General features: G+C 40.4%; 1 protein-coding gene and 1 pseudogene across 1 annotated transcript in view; both read left to right on the top strand.

The window, feature by feature from the left end:
• Positions 1-23956, top strand: part of LOC115663298 (disease resistance protein RPV1-like) — a 74189-nt gene extending 50233 nt beyond the window's left edge. Inside the window, exons 3-6 of the mRNA XM_056306406.1 lie at positions 17090-17759; positions 17868-18963; positions 21414-21695; positions 22187-23956. Of these exons, the coding sequence (XP_056162381.1) occupies positions 17197-17759; positions 17868-18963; positions 21414-21695; positions 22187-23929 (3684 nt within the window). The 5' untranslated portion in view covers positions 17090-17196 and the 3' untranslated portion in view covers positions 23930-23956. The remainder of the gene's footprint in view (positions 1-17089; positions 17760-17867; positions 18964-21413; positions 21696-22186) is intronic.
• On the top strand, positions 5055-10259 carry LOC115668763 (26S proteasome non-ATPase regulatory subunit 12 homolog A-like; annotated as a pseudogene).
• Positions 23957-24290: the final 334 nt, after the last annotated feature.

Below are 24290 nucleotides of genomic sequence, written 5' to 3'. Positions count from 1 at the left end.
ATCTTCAGACTTGCAATAAACCAAAGTCACAGATTCTTCTTTTTGCACTTCTCTCAGAAAGAATAGCTTGATGTTGAAATGCTTAGTTTTCCCATGAAACACAGGATTGTGGGAAATAGCAATGGTAGCTTGGTTGTCAACAAATATCTTAGTGCTTTCTTTCTGCTCAAGATTGAGATCCATTAGAATTTTCCTCAGCCACAAAGCTTGATTAACAGAAGCTGTTGCAGCAACAAACTCTGCTTCAGCAGTGGATTGAGCCACGGTTTCTTGCTTCTTCGAGCTCCAAGAGAAAACACCAGATCCAAGAACAAAACAGTAGCCTGAAGTGCTTCTCATATCATCAATGGAACCTCCCCAATCACTGTCAGAAAAACCAACCAGCTTGAACTCCTTGCTTTTCGTGAATTTGACACCAAAATCACTTGTCCCTTTAACATTCGAATCACTCTCTTGGCAGCCTTGAGATGCAATTCACTTGCGCAATGCATAAATCTGGACAAAATACTTAAAACATTCAAAATGTCAGGCCTTGTTACTGTGAGATACATTAAGCAACCTATCAAACTCCTGAAATATCCCTCATCAACTTTATCCGCACCATCTTCTTTGCATAGCTTCTCCTTTTGATTCATAGGAGTGCTTACTTCCTTGCATTCTTCAAGCTTAAACTTCTTTAAGATCTTCTTCGCATACTTCTTCTGGCAGAAGAAAACCTCATGCTCAGCTTGCTTAATTTCCATTCCAAGAAAGAATGACATTAAGCCGAGATCTGTCATCTCAAAGACCTTCATCATTTCATGTTTAAACTCCTCAACCAGCTTTGCATCATTTCCTATCAGCAAAAGATCATCAACATAAAGAGAAACTATGAGGACATCATTGCTTAGACGTTTGACATAAAGAGTGGCCTCAGACATGCTTTTTTCAAAGCCTAAGCTCAGCAAATGGTCATCAATTTTGCTGTACCAAGCTCTTAGAGCTTGCTTCAAACCGTAAAGAGCTTTCTTGAGAAGAAACACCTTGTCCTCCTCTCCTTTCTTCTCAAATCCTTCAGGCTGTTCAACATAAATTTCTTCCTGCAAAACACCATTTAGAAATGCTGATTTTACATCAAGTTGATATACTCTCCAATTCATTTGAGCAGCTACAGCATGCAGAATTCTTATGGTGTCCAATCGAGCAACTGGTGCAAAGGTATCCGAGTAGACCACGCCAAAAACTTGAGCATAGCCCTTTACCACAAGTCTTGCCTTGTGTTTGTTGATAGAGCCATCAGCATTGAGCTTGGTTCTGAACACCCACTTGACTCCAATTACTTTTCTATCTTGAGGCCATTTCACTGGAATCCATGTATTGTTCTTCTCTATCATGGACAGCTCCTCCTTCATTGCAAATATCCACCTTTGATCATTTCTTGCTTCTTCATAATCTGCAGGTTCACACACAAGCAATGTTGCATCTTTGATAAATGTCGAGAGCAACCTAGTTCCTCTCACGGGGACATTATCTACTATTTCATTTTGTCTTTCTTCATCTTCTTCAGTGCTTGAACCAAAGAGCTTGAATTTTGGCTCTACCACGATCTGACTTCTCTTCTTTGCATCATCCCAGTTCCACTCTTCATCCTCCACGAAGTGGACATCCCTGCTAACTATAATATTTCCAGTTTGTGGTTGGAAAATTTTATAGGCCTTGCTGACTGTACTATAGCCTATAAAAATACCCAGTAAAGCTCTTCTATCTAGCTTGTCATGCTTACTCTGTGGAATATGAGTGAAGCACAAGCAACCAAAAACTTTAAGATATTTCAGAGTTGGTTTGTAACCATACCATGCCTCATATGGTGTCTGATCTTTCATTGCCTTTGTGGGAAGTCTGTTTTGAAGAAACACAGCCGTACTTGCTGCCTCTGCCCAAAAATTCTTTGGCAAATTCTTCTCATGCAGCATGCATCTTGACATTTCCATGATGTACCTATTTCTCCTCTCACTAACTCCATTTTGCTGAGGAGTGTAAGGGACTGTAAGCTGATGCTCAATGCCTGCATCTTCACAAAACTTGTTGAATTGTACCGAAGTGTACTCCTTCCCATTGTCAGATCTAACAATCTGAATTTTGCAGCCACTCTCATTCTTTACTCTTGCCTTGAACTTCCAAAAAACTTGAGCCACTTCTGATTTGAACTTCAAAAAAAAATCCAACACATTCTGGTGAAATCATCAATAAAGGCAATATAATAGAGACTACCCTTTAGAGAAGGTGTTCTTTGAGGGCCTGAGACATCTGTGTGGATCAGTTGCAGCTTCCTTGAAGCTCTGCCAGTTGACTTTGAGAATGGTTTTCTATTGAGCTTGCCGAATTGACATGCCTTGTAGCTTGAAATCTAATTTTCAAATTCCGGAAGACCTTCTACCATTGTATTGGATTTCATTTGCAGCGTCCCGTGGTGGTGGTAATGCCCGAGTCTCTTGTGCCAAATCTCAGTGACATTCTCCTTAATTGAGAAGGCTGCCTGCTCCTCCTCCAATGGATTTAGAGCAAAACTTTTGCCTTTCATTCTTACTTTAAAGATTTCGTAGTTGGCTGCATCTCTAATTAGGCAAAAATTGTCTTCGAAAGCAACTTTAAACCCTCTTCCAATTAACTGACCAACACTCAATAAGTTTTGTTGAATTTCAGGAACAAAAAGAACATCAGGAATGAACTTTGTACCTGAACAACAAGTTATTGCAACTGTTCCCTTGCCTTTAACTGAAATATAGTCGCCATTCCCAATTCTCACTTTGGTGATAGTGGTAGGCCTCAAATCTCTGAAAAGCTCCTTATCATTGGTCATATGATTGGTGCAGCCACTGTCAATCAGCCAGCTCTCACTTGCTTCACTGCCTGCAAAACACGTGGCTACAAAAAGTTGATCCTCCTCCTCTTGATCAACAAGTTTAGCCTCTTCTCCTTGCTGTGGATTTTTGTTTTTGCATATGATGGCTTCATGTCCAGTTTGATTGCATTTTCCGCATTTTGCATCGTGTCTTCTCAACATTTGAAAGGTGGATGACCTTTTTTCCCGCAATGTTGACAGGGGAGGATATTTCCCTTTCACTCCAATTTCTTATCTCCGGCCTTGTTTTTGCTTTCCGATGTTGAACCTTCGCCCGTTGCTTGAGTCTTCTTGCTTTTCTCGCCATCTAAATTTGCCATCATCTTGATGCTTGGCTAATAAGGCTCCTTCAACAACTCCCTCTTGCCTCATTACACGCCTTTGCTCTTGTGCTTGCAGGGCACTTAAGAGTTCTGCCAGTGTGATCGCGGACAAGTCCTTCGTGTTTTCGAAGGTGGTTATTGTAGCCTCAAACCTTTCAGGCAGTGTCACAAGAATTTTTTCGACAATTCTTAAGTCTGTCAATGAAGAACCCAGTAACCGAACTCGATTGGCTATCCCGAGAAGTCCGTCAAAGATACTCCTTTATGGTCTCGGTTTCCTTCATTTTCTCGCATCTCAAAATCACGGATTAGATTCAACACCTGCATTCCACGAATTCTCTCATCTCCTTCATACTCAGACTTGAGAAAATCCCATATCTCCTTTGCCGTCTTGAGAGACATAATTCGAGAAAAAATGGTGGCTGAAACTACAGCAAACAAGCAAGCTTTGGCCTTTGACTTATTTGTCTTCTTCTCCTTATGAGCTTTGATCTGAGCCATGGTTGGATTGGCAGGAAGTGCAGGGATTTCATAATCTTCTTCCACTGCTTACCAAAGATCCAAAGCATCCAGGTATGTCTCCATGCGTACTGCCCATATCTGGTAGTTATCTCCATCGAACACTGGTGGAGAAATTGAAGAGAGACCAGCTTCGGTGTCCATGGCTTGTCAAACTCACACAGGTCCCTTAAGAAGAGAGCTTTGATACCAATTGTTGGTTTTTTATTTTAGTCGAGAGAGGAAAGACAACTTTTATAACTTCAGCAAACATTACAATTTAAAGGAAGGAAAAATAACCAACCACTAACAACATGGCCCTACAAATAAACCACGATCAACAGCACTAATAAAAATAGCTTAACCGCTTCCTAAAGACTAGGACAACCATTTAACAAACTGAAATAACAAAAACATATGCTGTACGTGGACATGTTTCAGTCCTTAAGCATATTCCTAACAGATTTGATTGCATATTTTGTAGGGGGACCAGATCCGGGCTTGTTTCGGACTGAAATGATATACTGAATACACTCTGTGTAGGAATTTAGTTTGGTCTTTTCATCTTTCTTCTTTCCTCTTTCCCCCTTCCTTTTAATTGAAGATTTGCGGGCTTTCGGGGTCCCGAACTTGTACCATTGGAACTGGTATCAGCACGAGATGTGCACTCATTTGGACGGAAATAAGCACCTTGTTACAGAATTGTGTTTCGCATTACAAATATTGCTAATGCTTGTGTTTTTCGAACAGCGGGGATAACATTAGCTCTCTAAAGAGTAAAGGTTTAATGAATGCTACTTTTCCATGTCATTTCACATCTGAAATGGGCACCTATTTCTAGGGAGCTTCATTTCAATAAGATAATTGCATTTTTTATTTTCTCAAAGGACGTTATTTTTCTCCAAGTTGATACCTGATACGGGATGGACCTTGTCCTATAGATTTCCAGCTCCTTCATTTTCTTTATGGAAACCGAAAAGATTGGGAAAAGTTGTGGTCACGACAACTTTTGACTGTGGAAGAAGCCGTCCCGGAAGGCCGTCATGCCTTCGCAAGCGTCCCCTCTCTCCACGTGGGCTACGATCTTTCCAGGCAAAAAACGTGACCACAAATTTTACTTTCCGTAGAATCTCGAGTTCGGTCCTTGTTGAGAACTTGCGATGGTTTCTGAAGGTGGGTTTCTTTGTTTGTGGATAAAAAACATTGCGGCTGAGACGGAAGTGTCGGGGAGAGGATAAGCGCTCGTCCCTACCGATCTGAGCATCACAACGCCCTAAGGACCATACGCTCAAATTGGTAAATTGCAACTTCTTACCGCAAAACATTCTTTCAATACTTGTTCTGGATAATCAATGAGGGCTGAATCAAATCGCTTTACATTTGTTGCTTCAGCGCCGGGATCAGGTTTGGCATGGAAGCATTCGATCGACATCGGTGCAGGCGTGATCAATGCGTACTACAGAGGCCCGGTTGGGGTAATCCTGTTCAACCTCTCGGACGTCAACTTTGAAGTGAAGGTCGGCGACAGGGTTGCGCAGCTGATCATGGAGAAGATCGTGACTCCCGATGTTGCGGAGGTTGGGCACCTCGACTAGACTCTGAGGGGCGAGGGCGGGTTTGGGTTGATGGGGGTGTGAGGCCCGTGTGTTAGGTTTTGGCAATCAAATTTATTGTCTATAGGTTTATTTTAATTGGGTTTTAGGTTGTGCCTAGGATGCACGCAGGCTGGCATGAGCATTCTGTTGGTGAGAAATCTTGTCGAACACTTGATGTGTAATCTGCTAATCGCTATGTGCTCAGCCTCTCTCTCTTTTATTGTGAAATTTGGATCCCGCTTTTCGAGTTGCTAGTTTGCTGGGTTGAGCCTTGCGGCAAGTAATTAGCTAGTCAATTGCTGGCTTACGTATTAGTCCTAGGTGATGGTATTGGGCAACTCTATAAGGGGATTCCCAGTGCTTTTACCTAAACTTCTTGGTTTAGTGCCATGATTATGGAATATGTGTGACATTGTTGATTTAGCGGATGCACTACCTTGCAAATGATTTTTTTTAGGGTCTGCCACCTCCTTTTGCATTAATTATTGAAGTTAACTTTCCCCGGGCAATAAATTATTCAAGTCGGCGAGATTTGGAAGAATTACTTAAAAGATGTGCTTTTGGAACTCTTTATTGAATGAAGATTGGGGTTTATATTTCTGTGGAAGTCCAATGGTGCTCCTGCGTAAACAAAGAATGGGTAAAAAGCAAAAGGTTAGCCTGGGATATCCTTTCTAGCAGGGTACTTGTATTTACTTTATGAAGCGAAATTGATCAACATCAATGAGTCTTCGTCACCCAAGGAGTACACAGTGAGTATCCACCATAACCCCTAGTGTTGTCGCTTGCTCTCAAAAGCAAAAAAAAAGGAGGAGACAGCATACTCAATAGGTAGAAATTGTTGACAGATTACTTGGTAACTTAAAGGAAACATTCAACTAAGATTAGTTATCGGTAAATATCTCCCTAATCCATCAAGTCAACGTAAGATCTTCCGATGTTGCATCCTATCAAGAACACTAATTGGAAGTTCTCATTAACAAAGCAGAGAAATAACTCTTTCAACTGAGTAGGAAAATAATGCACAAAGCTATGAGGATAAGCTGGACATTGTGGTTCTATCTACTAGTATCTAGTAGGCAGTTACTAACAAAATACTTTGAACTTGTACTTTTACAAGATGGACCCTCCCTTTGGAATTGAAGTAAACATCTGTGAGTGAAGGATTGAAAGATAGATATCCTTAGTCTATGATGACAAAGGGAAAAGGCACATTGTTTAAGTTAAGAAAGGGCACATTGTTTAAGTTAAGTAGTTTTATTTTGTTTCATCATCTCTTCAGGGTTTAGTGAAGTCAGTAGTTGGTGCTCCTCTTTGATTTTATTTCTGGTTAGTAGATTTGGTTTACGATTTGAATTATCTTGTATAGGGATGGATTCTTCTTGTTTTAGATGGACAGGTATTTCCTTGATGCCTTACTTATTATACCTTTTACATAAAAAAGAAACCGGGGAGAAAAAAAATTGAGATTGGGTGCTAGAGGAGTGATTCAAAATGCTAATCCTTGTTAGTAGATTTGGTTTAGGATTTCAATTATCTTGAACTGTTGTTGTGTGTAGTTGTAACATGCCATCTAACGAGTGTATGTTGGCATATCTATATGGGTATTGGCTCTGTGCAATCTCTAGAGATGCAAGAATCCAGGCCTGGTGCTTGTGCTCTAGAATCTAGTATTGGGGAATCCTCTTCAGTTTCTCGCCTTGTGTTTCTGGATTCTTCCCCATGTATGCCCAAATTTTCACATTTTCTCGTTCTCCTACAAATGTATGAATCACAAGACTCTTTGCTCAAGTCAAGTTTAGGATACATTTCATGATATGCTTTATATGGGCATAATATAGTGCTCATGCTGGTTGCAAGTATTTTCAATTGGCTTGGATACTCTTGATGGAGATAGCTGTAGTCGTATTGCACCTTGCTATTACCCCTTTCGGTTCCTTTTTGAACTGTATTTTCTTTCTAGAATGAATAATTTTCTAATCAAATAGTTCAACTCAAAGTTTTAATCGTGCGCTAGACACAATCAAGTCATGACTTGATTGGATGGTGACATATGCATTGCTATTGCTATTTTCTTATCAACAGGCTATGACAGCAATGTTGCAGCACGCTATGACAGCAATGTTGCAGCAGGCTATGCAATATATTGACCAGAGTCCTGATCTTGAGACCAAGATAGAGGTCATTAGGACACTTAACTCTGTCGCTGCTGGAGGTGAATATGTGAAATCAAATTCTATTGCAGCTCATGTTCATGAGCAATCCGTTTTGGTTTCTTGGTTCCTATAGCTAGTTTCATTCTGCAAATATATGTCGAAATTGAGAGAGCATGGTTCATCAAGAAACTTAAAAGAATAAAGGCAGAACCGGATGTCATAGCAGAAGCTACTGGTTTGATGCGAGAGATTGCAGGAACAAGAAGTTGACTTCTGTGGTCGCTGATCATGTGATTGGTTTTTTCCTGTTCAACATTGGGTTGAATTGCAGTGGAAACTTTTGGAGCAGTGGCAAAGACGGAGAAAATTGCCTTTATCCTTGAACAAGTACAGGATTTTTGTATTGCTTTTAGCCGTTTATGCACTATTACTATGATTGGTTCTCTGATCGATGGATTTTGCAGGTTCTTTTGTGCTTTGATCGCCAGGATTCTGTCTGTGCACAAATCCTTTCCAGGAAGATCATCCCTCGAGTGTTTGATGCAGATCCTTCCAAAGAGAAGGAAAACTTAAAGAAGGTGAAAATATTGTGGAAGAAGTGCCAGCTGATATTCCGTCACTTACTGGAGTTGAAACAGATATAATATGAACTCATGGTACAGTGAATTTGTGTTTTACTTATTCAATGTTGTGTCTACTATCTGTTTTAACTAAAATATTTTGTCAATCACGCCCTACCTTGTATTCAGTTTGCGGTTCATGCCATGGCTTTATTCATCTAACACGTACTCTTTTTCCTTTCGAGCTTTTTTGCAACCTCTGACGTTTGAGATGTACTTAATGGATTTGAACACACATCTACCTCGCATTCATTTGGTTGACAATTTAGGTACTATGCACATTGCAATGATTACCTTGAGATTTGTCGATGCTATAAGGCGATATATGAGATTCCATCAGTGAAGGGAAAATTCAGAGCAGTTGATACCAGTGAAGCTCTTTCATATGAGGCTTTGTTAAGTCTTCACTAAGGATTTTAAGGCACAGCTGTTCATTCTTTGATTTAATTAATTGCAGGTTCAAAGGAAAATCTGCTGGTACTTAGTTCAGTCACCACATGATCATATGCAGTCAAGCCTCAATGCCACTTTAGAAGATAAAAATCTTTCAGAAATCCAATTCAGGTACATCTTTGAATTGTTTCTAGGTAATTGGTTGTACATCTTGCAATATCTCAATAATGTGCCAGAGAATTTGGTTGACTGTGGCTTCGTTATTTTAATGCAGGTTGCTGCTCAAAAAACAAATTGGTCACCATGGTGGTTATCCAATGAATGATCTTTGGAGTATTTTCAAAGATGAATTTAAGAATGAGAAAAACATGCTTGGAGAGTCCTAGACATGGCCACTCATGCTCGGAAGTCCTAGACATGGCCACTCATGCTCGGAGAGTCCTAGACATGGCTACGGTTCGGAACAGGCCGGTTCCGGTTCGTGGCCATGTATGAACCGGAACCGGCGGTTCCGGGCCGATTCCGGTTCCAGCCCAGTTCGGAACCGGCCGAAAAAAAAGAAAAAAAAAAGGAGGTCTTGCACGTCTGCAGGCAGCAGGCGCAACTGCAGTTTTTTTTTTTTCGTCTGCAGGCCCTGCTGCAGTTTTTTTTTTTTGGAACCGGAATCGGGCCCGTAGGCCACGGGCCAATTCTGGTTCCGAACCGCGGGCCCAATCAACGGGCCGGTCCCAGGTTTGACCCGGGCCAGTTCTGGGCCGAAACCGGCCAGTGGCCATGTGTATCGGAGACGCACTTGTTGTGAAGGCAGCAGAAGATCTTAGACAGATCATCGAACATGTAATTACAGAACTTTGTCATTTTTGTTCTTTTCATTGGATCATCATTCAGATGTGACTCACTCTATTTTCTGCGGAATGTCATTGTTGTTTCCAAGTATTACTCGTGGATTGCCTTGAAGAGACTTGCAGAGCTGTTATGCCTCAGCATACAGGTTGATTATGCTGAACATTTGTTTACAATCTCTATCAATGTCAATCTTTATGAATGATTGCCTAGACCCCTCATTTTACCCTGACCAGCCTCTCTGCCCATGATCCCTGTGGGACATGGTTGCTGGACTTAAAAGAAGTTTTGGTGCCTTGTAAGCCAAAGGTTTGTCGTGAGGTTGAGAATGTTGCCTTCGTAGTTTTGTTCCGTAAACATTTCTGACCGACATATATGTGTAGACTTCACTAAGTCAACTTCTGCTCATATAATTTGTTGTAGCTATAAGTGTCATTGTCTGGCACTCTGAAACCATTTCTTGTCCCATGGAGCCTAAAATTCTGATGCTCTTTAGAAGGGTGGGAGGAGCTATGCCATCACTCACCATTTACCGTGTTGCCAAAGTATATCTCGCGATTAGAGCTTTCTTATTGTGTTCAGAAAATCTATGTAGCTGAATCACTCAAGGAAAAGAGCTCTTTTTTTGGGGTTCTGTTACCGCAGTTGTAGAGAGCTTTAATCATTCTGTATTACCGTTTTAGGAAGCTGAAAAGCTTCTCTCCGAAATGGTTGTTTCCAAGTCCCTGGTGGCGAAGATAGACTGGCCGATGGGAGTTGTCTCTTTCCAGACGACAAAGGACAGCAATATCATCTTGAACTTATGGGCTACAAATTTGGAAAATCTCCTCGACCTTGTTGAGAAAAGCCGCCACCAAATCCACAAGTAAACCATGGTTCATAAGGCTGCTTTGAGAGATTGAAGATGTTTTTAGTTGAATGAATGATCTCTCTCCTCTTGAGCCTCCCTCTCTCTCACCAAAAGAGAGATTAGTTCGGGGTAAAATTGTCACAGGTGTACTAGTTTGGGATTTTTCGTGTTCAAAAAAATAGTTTAGGGTAAATTTGTCACGGGTTTACCAGTTTGGAGTTTTTTTGTGGTAAATTCGGAGTAAAATTGTCACAGGTGTACTAGTTTGGGATTTTTGGTGGTCAAAAAAAAGTTTGGGGTAAAATTGTCATAGATGTACCAGTTTGAGGTTTTTGATGGTTAAAAAAAAAGTTCGGGGTAAAATTGTCACACGCGTACCAGTTTGGAGTTTTTGGTGGTAAAAGAAAAAGTTCGGGGTAAAATTATTCGGGGTAAAATTATCACACGCGTACCAGTTTGGGATTTTTGGTGGTAAAAGAAAAAGTTCGGGGTAAAATTATCATACGCGTACCAGTTTGAGGTTTTTGGTGGTATTAACCTTAATTATCATACGCGTACTAGTCGGGCATCACCGCTGGTTTGAGCCCTAGCTCGCCGGCCGCACGGACACCTCGATTATCAAAAAAAAAAAACCCTAATTAATACTACTATTTATCCATCCAATCATAACCTTAAATTGGGGCTGTGCATTTCATGCATTCCGTGCATCTCCAATTACAGGAATCTATTTGGACCTTATCATGGGACATGTGGTTGTGATCGTACAATTAGTGAGCCGTGATTGCTAGCGCCGTGAGCTTTGATGGATAATGTTGTTAGGGTTTCGTCGTGTAGAGACAGAGAGGAGAGAGAAGGGGAAAGAGAGGGGGATTTGTGGGTGGTACCAAGGTGTCATGGGTCGGGCCCGACCCTAACCCAACTCTAATAATACCCACAACTAAAAAGCCCTATTCATAAAAGACAAGCCCCAACCCCAGAACAATCCAAATTTTAGGGTCGGGCCGGGCCGGCGGGGGTCAAGCCGGGCCGGCGCGGGCTTTTTGGACACCCCTAGTGTGGGGTGTGGGATAGAGAGCATACTGGGATTCCTTCTCAAATCACTTGATCATGTGATGCAATGTTCCACTTTAGTCTATTTCTGTGTAAGCTTTTGATCCTAGAGTAATGAGGTGGGGTTAGTCACTTACGTACTAAGCTGTTGGGCTTTTCTCATCACCGCTTATCATTTCGGATTCTTAAGAAGCTTGCAAGGCAAGAGAATAATGTCTGTAGCTATGAGTAAAGAAGTGAGTGTCTGCTCGGTAGAAGAAATAAGCAAACTACGAAGATATAATATAACAGGTGTCAAAGTAATCAGACGTTGGGCTCTTGTAAATTGCAGTCTCTTTCTATTTAATTGCTTCATTTTTCAAATCATATATACTAATGTTAATATTTGACTCCTCCAATATTGTGCTGCAAAAAATTATATTTTGGTTAAGAACCGGTTGGCCGAGAATGTCAGCATGAAATAAGTAGTTTGACAAAATGTAATCATGACATGCTTGTTTGAAATGTAATATCTCGTTTGTAATGCAATGACATGCAATCACCAAATTTCATTTGCAAATCGACATTCAGAAAAATCAATCCATGACATTCAATGAATGGATGTCAAATTTTTCGAAAAATGGAGCCGGTTCTACCGATGTCTTTTTTTAATAATTGTCGAATAATTATTCGACAATTATCACATACACTGAGTTTTGGTCTGTCCGTCAACTGACCACGCTCGAGGACTCCACTCGTCCGGTTGGTTGGACCATTTCTCTACGTTGTTTTCATATTACTCTATGTTCACACACACATTAAACCTCTGTTTCCTCTGTTTTGCCCCCTATTTGGTGCAAATCTGAATTGGTTATTTAACTTATGAAGGAAGGCCGCGGGTGACTTCCAGGCAAGTGGAACACAATAACAAAGTGATGGCAAGCGGAACATATATTAAGTTGTCCAACACGTCCAACGTCTAAAGAACACGCAATCATATAATATATTTCCGAGACGACCTCGTCGCCTTCGAAGACTTTCACCAAATATTTCCTCAAACTCGGCCCCGTATTTGGTGCTTAGTTTGACTGGCATTTTTTTACTGATGAAGGAAGGCTCCAGGTAACTTCCAGGAAAGTGGAACATGATAATGGCAAGTGGAGAATATATTAAGTTGTACAATACGTCCAACATCCAACTAAAATCCAATAATATAATATATTTTCGAGATGACCTCCTCCTCTTCTCTCATTTTTCTTATTCTTATTCTTTTTTTTCTTTTGCCCTTTTCCCCTCCATCGGCCATCCCCGGTCCTCATCGATGGCCGTTGGAGGTCACTAGCCTCAGGCCTCGGGTGAGGGACTCCCACGCTTGGGCTAGCAAGGGCTGCCCTCATTGAGGCCGATGACCTCTGCTGGCCATTGACAAGGTAAAAATGAAAAAAGAAAAAAAGAAAAAGAAAAAGAAAAAGAAAAAAAGAAAAGGAAAGGAAAGGAAAAATAAAGACAAAAGTTCAGAAAATTAAAAAAATTTGTAAAAACGGTCCACCTCTGCGCCTGCCGTGTCACGTAAGACGGTCGACGCTAACTAGAACTTAACGTCAGCGATTTCTTATCAATTTTTGCTGGAAGAACTAAATTGACAAATTGTTAAAAGATTTAAAATTAAACTGGCAAATTATCACAATGTTTAGGACAAAATTAGGATAGTTGAAAAGTTCATAACTAAATTGACAAGTTGTCAAAAGATTCATAATTTAATTGACACAATTGAAAGATTGAGGGCTGAATTGACCTACGTATAATATGTTTATAACTTTTTGGATAATTTTCCCGAAAAAAGTATCACCGAATATTTATTCGATTGTGGAGAATCATCCGCCGAGAATTTATATACGCAGTACCAAAAATAAAGTTCACATAAAATGTTAAATAAATTTAAGGAGAGAGATAAAAGTGACTTACGTGTAGGATAATGACTAGATCATCGGTGGGCATGATGTGGCATGGAGAAATCTAGTTTGAGAAAATTGTTTTGGAAGAGATTTATATTGAAAGTTATTTCCTTAGACAAATCTCTTTTGAGAAATAAATAATAGATAGATTGTGGATAGAACAAACTTATGCGTCCCCCAGACATTTTTATTAACAAAATCGTCGGGGATGAACGGAATCTCTTGTTAGCACGAGGAGCATGGAGCATTGCTAGTTGGTTTTCTTTTCTATTTTGTTTATTAATAGAAAAGGCCCAGCCAAGTCAAGACAGTGCTGGCTGGATCTCAGATCTCAATGAAAGCACATGGCATGCACCTTCCTCATATAATGCTGCGCATCGGTGGAGATCCCAGTAGGGGCATGCGAGTATAGCTCGTTAGTTCTCTTTTCTATTTTCTTTCATTAAACTCGAAGCGTGAGTGTTTCACGTGATTGCATGTGAGCGTGTCAGTCTTTGCTCGTTGGGTTCCGCACACCTTCCGCATGATGCTGCGGAAATTTAGCGTGAAATGACTGTTCTTTCCGTAGCATGCCTCACAGCGGTTCAATTAGCATGAAGAGTCTTGGACCAGTGGATGGCAAGAACTCAGCATTGTTCAAAGCGCGCACAGTAGAAAGTGTTGTGTGGTGTGTAGGGAATCCAACGTCGACGGCTGAGGATTGGGGAGATCATAGCCTTGGGTGAATTGTGTTTGTTTGAGCACTCCTCGCTTGGTCGACGACTCCTTGCCCTTCTCTGTTTCCTGCTTTGATTCCTCCATTTTCTTCTGATGAGTTGTGACATTCTGAATTTCGACCTATTTTCGGGATTTATGAAATAAATATTTCTTCAATGCGTTTTTAGTGAAATCTCGCTCGGAATTGATCACTCTCGAGTAAACTAACCGTTAGGGAATGGCTAGCTATGAATAAATTACGTGGACCTAAGAACTTGGCCATGGATTGACACTTCGACCATAAGGATTGACGAGGGAATATTTTGGGCCGTTAAAAGCCAATCCAAGGATGGTTATGGAACGATTTGCAATTGTCATGCAATTGGATCGCGGGTAATTCCGCTTGGCCATTGTATGAATTTCGAACGATCCTAAACATAATTCGAACGATCGCGTCATTTGGAACTAGTGATTGACCCTCACAATTACATGACAACCGAGGTCGCCATGGCTCGAGTAAACTTAGATGTGACTCGATATCAAATCGGTCACGAGTCGATACACATAAATTCCTAAAAGCCGCCCGTTAGTTCGAGATGCACTAAAATCGCAATCGATTGAATTTGGCTATTAATTAGAATCCGAATTGGGTATCATAGTTTCAAGATTTCCACGACTAATTTGTCGGACGTCGTTTCATTAAACGTGGCCAATCGTCATGTGGATCGGAATTGCGGAAAAAGGAAAATTACGGACAAAATATTATTGAGATAATGTTGAACCCTTCTCTCTCCTCTCTCTCTCTCCTCCCCTTCGTTGCCGCTGCCCCCACGTTGCCTCACGTGTTGCTTCTTCTTCTGTCCTGTTTTCTGCTGCTCCCATACTTTTCTTTGCTGACTGTTGACTCCTCAAGCTACCCATGCCTCTGCTGAACCCACGCTTGCTGACTTCTGCATTTTCTGCTGACTTGCTGCTGTCTTCTGCTTCTGCCGCTGACTTCTGCGTTGCTGACTACTTCTGCTTCTGGTTGACTGCTGCCCACGCTTCTGCTGCTGCTGCTGCCCCTAACGTTGATGACCAGTCCCACCAACTCCACCAACCATCATCATTGACTCCCCGTGCTGCTGACTTTTCCCCCCACGTTGGCTGATAAATCCCCCACCAACTTCACCATTTTCTTCTTCTTTTCCTTTGCTTTGCTGCTTCTGTTTTGCTGCATTTTCCTCGCTGCTTCTTGCTTCTTCTTGCTGCACGCCCGACCAGCAGCTTCGTCTGCCTCCACCGGCCAACTGCCTCAGCCGTCCGGCGACCGCTCACCGCCGTCCGTCGCTGCTGCACCGGCGAGGTTGCTGCTGCCCTTTCGCTCAGTTTTTGCTTAGACCTTGAGTAAGTGCTCCCTAAGCCTTGGTTATGATAATGGGTTACTAATGGACATGTTTAGGAGTGAATTAGGACTGTGGATAGTTGGTTTAGTGGCTGGTTGTGCTTGGTTTGCTTGGCGGTGCTTGTTTGTTGATTTCCGGTAAGGTTGCTGCTGCATCGCTGGATTTTGCTATTTTTACTGTGACTTGTGTGGGCCAAATTTGAGGAAGTGTTCTTCATGAAAGTTTCTCATGACATCTTTTAGTATGACATATTAAATATGGAATTTTTGGAGGTCATTTAATTCCATTCGTAAGTCCATTTTTGGACCGAATTCAGTCTGCCGGATTTACTGTTTACCCGACCTTCTGGTCTTTTCGATTTTCTATAAATTTTTCCAGACCTCTTTTCAACAAACTTTCTTCACAAAATTTTTTAATAACATTCGTTTCTATGACATATAAAAATTTCAAGGCTTTCCAAAGTGATTTGGATACTGAATGAGATGCATTTTGATGGTCAGGCGGCCTGACCGGATGGGTTGAATTTCGTCTGACTTCAAGTGACAAAAAGAGTTGTTTATAGTCAGAACTGGGTTTCAAGTTCTTCACGGAAAATGTTTATCAAGATGTTTTATGAAACATATCCAAATTTCATAATTTTTAGAGTTGATTTACTATTTGTTTCAAACAGATTTCGGTTACTGCGCAGCTGCCCAATTTGGCCCCGATTCTGTGCATACTCGGTTTTTCTCTCTCTCGGGGACTTTTCGGAGATTTTGTTACAAAAGAAAGGCGAGGCTTTTTAATTAATGAGTACAGACTTAGTTGGTATTTGATTAATTCATAAAGATAAGAATCGGTAATGGTTGTTGAGTGTGTGCATGGTCACGACACGTTCCGTCTAGGCGGGAATCTAGACGATGCCCGACGGGGGTTCGGATGCCGTCTAGGCGGAGGTTCTAGACGTTGCCGATCGCGGTGGAGGCTAGATCGATGCTCCTTTGTGGAATGCCGTCTGGGCGGGGGTTCCGGACGTTGCCGTCGCCGAAGTAGCGGGACGATGCCTGGTTACACCAGAAGACCGGCGGGAGTTCGGTAGCCCGAGGGGTCGTTAATAATCTAGACTTAATGAGTGCGATTTGCATTAGGGAATGCTTTGCCTGAGTTAATTGATGAGCACATCTGGATTATTAACCATGTTATGCTTGATCATGCCATGAATTGCTTTGTGTGTGCTTGACGGGCAATTGGCCATGTTATGGCGATATTCTAACGTGCAGGGCTTGTGTATGCGCCAAGGCGAGGTAAGGACGCATGTGATTGTTTATGGCACGTTGATTGTTTGAATCGCATGTTTAGAATTGTTCGGAAGTATGCTTTGGCCTAAGCGAGGCTTAGGTAGTTGCTTATTGAGAAGTGTTCTCATGATTGTATAACCAAACCATTTTAGACCCACGACCGTGATTAATCCGAAGATGCTGCCGGGATACTACGGGGATTGAGGATAGGTCGAGTTACTTCGTCTTTTGAGTGCCCCTTTTGTAGAAGAGTTAAGCTTACCAACCACCCGATCCTTTTTGTTGTACGTGGTTCATAGATAGTGGCCTCGTAGAAGGCTTGCAAATGTTTGTGTTGTAATCGATGTTGTGTTTATAAAAGTGTCTTGTTAATGTGTATTCTTTGTCTCTCCACTATCCCGTTGTTTATATGTTGTATGGAGAGTTCGAGGTTGCTTTCGCATGCGTTGCTCGTTAGTGTTTCGATTGGGTCGGCGATAAGTCCTGGGATGTCACATGCTTGACGACCCCAGAGGGATGTTGCGTGCTCATTCGGGTTCGGGGCGTGACATGAGTTGTCTAAGAGTTTCTATTTTTGTTTGAATGTAGCTCCAACTTTGAGTCCGGAGAGACATTTCTGCTTTTAACAGATCCAGGATTCCATATTTCTCTCCTCTGTTTCCTGCTCCATCAATCTCTTTCACATTCCTCTCGAGATGAAAAGAAAAGAACCCACTCATTCAGAAGATCCAATCTATGGGGAGTCTTCCTCATCGACCTCTCCACAAGTAGGTGATTATGAAGGCGGAACCAAAAGGCCGAAAAGAAATTATTGCCAAGTGTTCTTGAGCTTTAGAGGGGAAGACACTCGCAAAGGATTCACCGATCATCTTTATAGTAGCCTTGACGATGCAGGAATTCGGGTGTTTAGAGACAACAATGAGCTCCCTATTGGTGAGAAGATTGGTCCGGAGCTTCTTTGTAGTATTGCAAATTCTAAGATCTCGATCCCGATTATTTCGGAGAACTATGCTTCAAACAAATGGTGCCTCTGCGAGCTGGCTGAGATGTTGAAGTGCAAGAGAAGTAAAGGGCAGATAGTGTTGCCCATATTTTACAAAGTGGAACCCTCACAGGTGCGACATCCGACAGGGAAATGGAGAGATGCTATCGATGCCAATAAAAAGAATATGGACGAAATGGTTGTGAAGGAATGGGAAGAAGCACTCCAAGAAGTCAGCTCATTGAAAGGATGGGAATCGGAGAAAATTAATAATGGGTACATTATTCTCCAACAAAAAATTGTTTAATTTTTCATAAATAGATCTTTCTTAAAAAAGAACATACATATTGCTATCCTAAACTGAAATTCATTGTTATTTGACAGGCATGAAGGAACATTGGTTAAATTTGTTGTTAGAAAAGTTTTGAGCGAGTTAAAAAGACTTTTCCAGCTAAGTGTTCCTAAACAGTTGGTGGGAATTGATGATCATGTGGAACAAATTACGAGTTTGATAAATGCTAACTTCAATGGTACACGGATTATTGGAATTTATGGAATGGGCGGCATCGGTAAGACAACTCTTGCAAAGGTGTTATACAACAAGCTCTCTAGTCATTTTGACTGTCGTAGATTCGTGGCAAATATTCGAGAAACATCTCAGCGCAAGGGTATTGAATATGTACAAAAGCAACTCATTTCTACTGCAAGAGAAAATTTTGATGATGTGTTTAATGTTGATGAGGGAATTGGTAAAATCAAATCTCTATTTACAACCAAGAATGTCCTCATTCTTCTTGATGACATGGATGATGATACTCACTTGAATGCTTTGGTCGGAGACGGTACTTGGTTTACAGCAGGAAGTGTAATCATCATCACAACTAGAAACAAGAGTATTCTTGACAAGGTTGGGGCAAGCCCCATGTATGAACTCAACGAGTTGCCTTCAGATCTATCGTTGATTTTATTTAGTAGACATGCATTTCGACAGGATTACCCTCCAAGTGATTATGAGGTTATCTCTCGTGATATTGCATCCATTACTGGGGGGCTTCCCTTAGCTCTTGAAGTTATAGGTTCATTATTGTGTGGAAAGAAAAAAGGAGCATGGGAAGATACATCAAAGAAATTGAGGAAAATGCCTAATAAGAAAGTGCAAGAGACGTTGAAGATAAGTTACGATGTATTAGATTTTGATGAACGACAGATATTTTTGGATATTGCATGTTTTTTTATTGGATCATGTCAACAAAGTCCGACTTATATGTGGGATGCTTGTGATTTTTTTCCTGGGATGGGGATCGAAGTATTAAGTCTTAGGTCCCTAATTAAAATTGACAAAGACGGCACGCTAATTATGCATGATCAACTGAGAGATCTTGGAAGGGAAATTGTTCGTCTAGAAAATCTAGAGGAGCCTCAAGAGCGTAGCAGATTGTGGATTTATGAAGAAGCCCTAGACGTGCTCGACAACAAGAAGGTAAGAGTTTTCTGTACTTGTTTCGGTCAATGATGTGGGTACACCTTCCCTTTCTTGTTTGAAATAAAAATAATCGTTAGTCTTATATCCCCAAAAACTTGCTGCTTCTACTCGCAAAAGAGTTCTTTTGATTAATTGCTGTTTTTGCCTAATTCTAGAACATAACTAAGGAGCAATTTCTTGGTTATGGATGATTAATATATATCTATACCTGGTAGTATTGTGATGAGGATGCTCTCCTTTTGGTAACTTCAATGCAATGATAAAAACTACAAAAACAAAATGTTTGACGGAGTACTTTTAGAGAAAAACTGACATTTATAAAATGTTGCGGGCATGCATTTCCCACAAATTTGTTTGATGCATGCGTTTGATTTTTGAATTCGTCTTTCGGTTTCTTGTGAGGTTTATTTCTTTTTTCTTTTACTAAGTATTGACTTCTTATGAGTTGTTTGGTATGATAAATGAGACGTCCATTCATTTGTGATGATTTAGCTATCTTGGTTCCTGTATTTGTTAATTCGGGTTAAGCATATCCCCTAAGTATTATTGGTTGTGCAATTTAGTCCCCCATCTATTTTTGTTTTTGCTCAATATAGTCCTCTAACTTTCACTTTTTTTGCAATCGAGCCTTTGTGGTCAATCGTTAGTGGACATCGTCAATTTGTTGATGTGGCATTTATGATATATGAGCAACCATGCAATATCACCCTTTAGTTATATATTTTTTTCGTTATATAAACTTTTCATAATAGTGGATAGTTTATTTCTATAAATATGCTAATACTTTTTATTTTTGTGACGATGGGTGATTTTTCTATTAATACCCCGATATTATTTATTGTTAAATATAAGCTATTGTGCAATTATACTTATTTGTTTATTGTTCAACTCTTAGTGAGCATCTTATTTAGCAAAGATTTAGTTAACATGTATACCATTATCTTATTTTTGTGAAACGAAAATTAATTTGGGGTAAAATTAACAGGGACTACTAGTTTGGGATTTTTTATGACATGAAAATTAGTATGGGGTAAATGTGGAAGAATTCTACCGGTTTAGATTTTTTGGTATTATTAAACGAAGTAAATATGGTTTTGAATTTCGTGTGATGATAAATTTTCATTATTAGCATGAAAGTTAAAAGGTGATCCACTAAAAGCAATTATAATAGGTGGATGATTTGTACAAGCATCAAACAAGCATGTGCAAATGTCATGAGTATCGTTAATTAAGAAAAACTAAATATAAACATTGGGATGCACAACATAATGAAATAACAAGACTATTGAAAAAAAATGCTGCCAATTCTTTACAGCGAGCATATTTTTGCATGAAGGAAAATGTAACCAACTGAATAGAACACAGCTTAGAAGTGAAAAATAAAGGTATCTATGAAGTTGTTGACAAAATTACAATAGACATACAAGAAACTTATAATGTAAAAACAAGTACCGTCTCATATGAAAGACTATAAGTTCGAAGGAAAAGTTGAAACCACCAAACAAATCCGTAATATTGACTCTCGTGATTTGCGCTCAGTGTGCATCACCTAAAACAAAAAACGAATTTGTGTTCCTAAAATATTAGGTTACAACAAAAGAAATATGTAAAAGACTAGAGTTCCTTAAGAATACAATTGTATCAATCTTCATGTCAAATCTGTTCATACGGAAGATCTCATTAATCTATGGGACAATTGATCAAAATTTAGATGACTACTACTACACTGTAACAAAATCAACACGACAACGAAAAGATAGCATCAAACATCTATAGTAATAAAAAGAAAGTAAGAATCATGTATAGAACACTCGATATTATCAATTTTCCTTCCACGTACAATGGAAAACCCTCAACGATGAAACACATGATAAGAAAGGAACGTAAAACACGTGTGTACCTTTTCCAATGACATTCTTATTTTCATTTTGATATTTAGAATTGCAAATGTATTATACCAGAAAGAGTGGGGCATTCTACAATTTGGATTCTTTAATTTTGATACATGTTATGATGGCAAGTTTAATGGATCTATTTTGACTGTTAGAGTCGTATTGGTTCACATATATAGGATAGGAGTAAATGTAGTGTTATTTCACATATAAATGGCATGAATTTTCATAGATATATTTGATTTAGTGTATGCATGAAGAGAGGTCTTCTATTATAATTGCAAATGGATGCAAATTTTGGGCATTCAGAAGGTGCAAATTGCGAAGGGCATAATTGGAAGACGAAAAAGTTCAGGAACAACCGCTTGAGCTTCACATCTTTACATAGATTAGATAAATAGTACACAACCACAACCTTTCATTTCACAAAATTTAAAGGAGAAGCCTACACCATAGTAGTATGACAGCAAATTGAAATCAATGCATTTTATTTTACATCAGTTGATCTCATCTCATCATTTAAAACTTATGGTCCACAATGTTTCCAATTTGCAGGGCACTAGAAAGATTGAGGCACTTTCTCTTGGGAAATGTGGTAAGGGAAGAAGATACACAGCTGAACAATTTAAAGAAATGACCAACTTGAGGTTCCTTCTAGCGGATGGTGCGAATTTCACTGGAGATTTCCAAAGCTTACTTCCTAAATTAAGATGGCTTCAATGGTTGGGATGTCCCTCGAATTTTACTGCAGCAAACTTTCATCCAAAGAAATTAGTTGTACTCGATCTATCACGCAGTGCGATTTCGGAGGACTGGGGAGGATGGGTTCCACTCAAGGTAAGATGTAAAGAAGGCATTGAAGTATTTTCAATATAACATTTTTTTCCTTGTACGTATAACATTTGAAAATTGATTTTCATAATTAAACTAGCCCGTTTCTCTTTAATTTCATACTATTGAAGGAAAACATGGCGCCCAATGACTGCATCTCTCTCCCATTTGAATTTGTCATCTGCTTTTTGATAATAAAAGTTGCTTTTGTCAAATCAATAAATATTTCCTTTGAAATGTTATACAAAAATAAACGTAGTTAGCACTTGTACATCCCCAACATTCTTTTGCAATTGATATGCTTAAAAAAACATTTATCTATTGGAGTGGTCAAACACTACTAAAAGAGACACTGAAAATTAAATAAGACAATCACGAAGGAGTCGAGGAGCATGGGTATTTTTTGAGGAATTTTAAAAAGTCAAAACATAAGGAGTAGTGGAAAATCAGAGGCTGCGACAGTCCAATTAGACTAAGATATCCATTCTTTCTCCCAGATGGCAACCGAGCTCAAAGTTCTCAACCTCAAGAATTGTCTATCATTGAAAAGAACTCCCGATTTGTCTGCTTTCAAAAGCTTGGAGATTTTGATTCTTGCATGTTGTAGGAATCTGGAAGAGATTCATCCTTCTATTGGGGACATCAAGACCCTCATTTCCTTGGATGTCTCTAGTTGTGAAAGACTCAAGGAGCTACCGACAAGAATAGGTAGAATGGTAGAATTGAGGGAGCTTCGTATAAATGACACCGATATACAAGAGATTCCTATTTCGAAAGGTTGTTTGATGAAGCTGGAGACTTTGTGTGTCTTGAATTGTCAACGACTTTCTCAACTTCCTGAACTCATGGGCTCCTTTGTTTCGTTAACTCTATTGGACTTATCTTGGTCAGCAATTGAAGGATTACCCGAATCCATTAGTTCCATGAAGGAGCTCGAGATCCTGAATGCCCATCAATGTAGACTGTTAGCTTGCATACCTAGCTCCATAGGCGATCTAGCATCTCTGCAAAGCTTGTTCTTATGTCGCTGCTCCTCGTTGACAGAAATCCCCGACTCGATTAAAAAATTGGCATCATTGACCGAGTTGGACTTAGGATACACATCGATTACGAAATTACCTGAAGGCATTGAGAATATGCCAAATTTGAGGGTCTTGGAAATTAGTGGAACTAACATAACGGAATTGCCTAATGCCATTGGGAAGTTGGCAAAACTCCAAAAGTTGGGAGTTGAAAAATGCGAAAAACTAGAACGACTACCTAGTAATATGTGCGAATTAGTTTCGCTAAAGGAGCTTTCTTTAGACAAGTCAAGCATTTCGGGCTTGCCAGGAAGCATTTCTAAGCTCTCTTCTCTCCAAGTGCTCGGCGTTGGATATTGTATAAAGCTCCGAGAACTACCGAAATTGCCCTCCGGCTTAATAGCTCTAAGGATCACTTGCCAGAGGCCGCCGTTGCCCCATCTTTCCCGGCTAACCCGTCTCAAGACACTCACTCTTTCTAATTGCCCTTGGCTTGAATGTGTCCCAGAGCTTCCCATTGGACTATCGGAGCTTACTATTGTAGATTTCGGAAAATTGAAAGCGTTCACGAATTTGTCAAACTTGAAGCACTTATCATATTTGTGTCTCTACCGGTGCTTTGATTTCACAGAAGTCACCGGTGTGGAAGGCTCACATTGCCTATCCAACTTACCTGCAGGGCAATGCCCTAAGATATCTAGGATCGATGGGATTGAAGATTCTTCGAAGTTAATGAGCCCAAATGCATCTCAGCTTGATGAGTTGCTAGATCATTCCAATTCGAAGATTCTGCAAGGAACAGACCCCGCAATAAGTTGCGTGAATTCGGTTGAAATCCAAGGCCTTGGTAGATCAAAATCCTCACAAGTGTCGGACATCTTTAAGTGTACGTCCGCCGAACGATCGCTAGACTTTTCAAGTTTTAAATATCTAAGAACCCTCCGTGTTTGGAATTGCAGTGTAACTGAAATTCAAGGCCTCGATGGATCAGAATCCTTGATAGATTTGAATATTATAAATTGCCGTTCCCTTAAATCAGTGGACCTTTCGAATTTAAAGAATCTGCGGCATTTTTATTCTGGGAGTTGCAAAAATTTAGTTGAAATTCGAGGGCTTGAGGGATTAGGACCCTTGCGAGTTTTTCGTATTTCTGGAAGCCCGTCTCTTAGACAATCACCGGACCTGTTGCGTTTAACTTCATTGGCGACGGAGGTGTGATGGTGATGATGGGGGGATCCGCTGAAGTGGAGGCCCGGAGGGAGGTCGGAGGGAGGTCGGAGGGAGGTCGGAGGGAGGTCGTCTGGGCCAGTGGCGGAGTATCACAGACAGAAGGTGTTTCGGATCTCCTCCCATTTTCTCTTCCCATTCCCTCTCTCATTATTCTTTCTTTTCTTTCTCTTTTCTCTTTTTCATTCCGCTGCCTGAACTTTTTTTACTTACCTTTTTTATTTCCTCTCTCATCATCAGTTGCGCTCAGAGAAGGAGAGAGAGAGAGAGAACGGAAGAAGAGCAGAAGTTTTCGCAAGGGAGGGAGGGGGTTCACCGAGTCCTCTCTCATATGTAAGAGAGCGATCGTGCT

Source organism: Syzygium oleosum, unplaced genomic scaffold (assembly GCF_021117445.2).
Source record: "Syzygium oleosum isolate NSW1041296 unplaced genomic scaffold, Sole_v2.1 Sole_v2.44, whole genome shotgun sequence".
NCBI lineage: Eukaryota > Viridiplantae > Streptophyta > Magnoliopsida > Myrtales > Myrtaceae > Syzygium > Syzygium oleosum.
Note: the sequence above shows the minus strand (reverse complement) of the source record. Positions and strands in the feature narration are given on the sequence as shown.